The sequence below is a fragment of the Ochlerotatus camptorhynchus genome, unplaced genomic scaffold (genome assembly GCF_037179485.1).
Source record: "Ochlerotatus camptorhynchus isolate MF236.1 unplaced genomic scaffold, CSIRO-AGI_Acam_v1.1 ptg000267l, whole genome shotgun sequence".
NCBI lineage: Eukaryota > Metazoa > Arthropoda > Insecta > Diptera > Culicidae > Ochlerotatus > Ochlerotatus camptorhynchus.
This window is the reverse complement of record NW_027040757.1, coordinates 1,127,434-1,128,983: the sequence shown is the minus strand read 5'-3', so window position 1 is coordinate 1,128,983 and position 1,550 is coordinate 1,127,434. Positions and strand designations below refer to the sequence as shown.

The 1,550-nt window shown below is 46.3% G+C and overlaps 1 protein-coding gene across 1 annotated transcript; it reads left to right on the top strand.

Moving 5' to 3' along the window:
- The first annotated feature begins 323 nt into the window (after nt 1-323).
- On the top strand, nt 324-1,094 carry LOC135705488 (histone H2B-like). Its single transcript, XM_065227236.1, has one exon. The coding sequence runs from the start codon at nt 447-449 to the stop codon at nt 819-821; it is 375 nt and encodes a 124-aa protein (XP_065083308.1). The 5' UTR covers nt 324-446; the 3' UTR covers nt 822-1,094.
- The last annotated feature ends 456 nt before the right edge of the window (nt 1,095-1,550 follow it).

Sequence of the window (1,550 nt, the reverse complement as noted above, 5' to 3'; positions counted from 1 at the left end):
ATCGGTGGGAAGAGTAGCGTACCTATTCGAAATAGGTACACTCAAGCTACCCTCACCGCTGTTTTTCTTATCCGTTTTCTCTCGGAGCCTGCTCCGGGAGCGCTGTCTTCCCATCACACGAAGCGACCGACACTACTGACGACGCGATTAAACTGCGAATGTTGGAACAAACTAGAAACTTTAGAACAACTCGACAGAGCGAGCAAAGACCGAACTGTACTGCTTGACGTACAAGCAGAGAATGGTCGGTTTATTTCACTCATCGAGGGTATACTTATACCTGCGTCGAGTAGCATATTATTAATACAGGGAGGGTACAATACATGCAGTGGGAAGCAAAATACTGAAAAGAGGAGGAGTTTCGCTTCTTATGCTACGGGCACAAAACGAGACACCACCGTCGAAACGACTATCAGTTATTCTCTACCGAAGCGAACAGCTAAATTATGGCACCGAAAACCAGTGGAAAGGCCACCAAGAAGTCCGGAAAGGCACAGAAAGTCATCGTCAAGGGAGAGAAGAAGAAGAGAAGACAGCGCAGGAAAGAAAGCTATGCCATCTACATCTACAAGGTGTTGAAGCAGGTCCACCCGGACACCGGAGTCTCGTCGAAGGCCATGAACATCATGAACAGCTTCGTCAATGACATCTTCGAACGTATTGCTGCTGAGTCGTCCCGTCTGGCTCAATACAACAAACGCTCGACGATCACCTCCCGCGAAATCCAAACTGCTGTCCGTCTGCTGCTGCCGGGTGAGTTGGCCAAGCACGCTGTTTCTGAAGGAACCAAGGCCGTCACCAAGTATACTAGCTCCAAGTAAATTCGTACCATCCAAACAATCAATCGGCCCTTTTCAGGGCCACAAATCGATTTCCAACGTGAAAGAGATTTTGATGATTTATTGAACTTTTAAATGTTCGAAAGCAGCGTTAGCAAAGTTCGCGATAAGAAATTAGTTGATTTGCCTTATGAAAGTAAGGTTGACAAAAAGAATAAGAGGTTGCATCCATGACACGACCGTACGGTTTTGACGTAGATGGAACATGAAGTAATTGTGACACGCTTGGCATGGATGGCGAACAGACCGACCAGATAGGCCTCGCTGAATTCCTGTAGGATCATTAACGGCCGAGCTCTGGAAGCGCAGATCGGTCTTGAAGTCCTGGGTGATTTCACGGACCAGACGCTTGAAAGGCAACTTGCAGTCAGCAGCTCTGTCGATTTCTGGTAACGACGGATCTCACGCAGAGCGACAGTTCCTGGCCGGTAGCGATGAGACTTCTTCACTCCTCCATCTTTTTGAGAGGAGCCTTTCCTCCGGTGGACTTACGAGCGGTCTGCTTGGTGCGGCCATTATACGATGTGGATACGTTGAACGCAATCTGTTGAATAAAAAATTTAATTACCCAGCTCAATCATGGGCATTGGCTCCAAGCAATATTTCATCAGATTCAAGACAAATCTGTACGGTAGTAAATAGAACAGAAAATGAAAATATAAAAATGAGGTAAGGAAAATAATTAAAATATGGTTCAGATTAATACCTGGT

What these genes read in the sequence shown, in the direction of transcription:
- LOC135705488 (XM_065227236.1), top strand. Translation starts at nt 447, where the DNA reads ATGGCACCGAAAACCAGTGGAAAGGCCACCAAGAAGTCCGGAAAGGCA.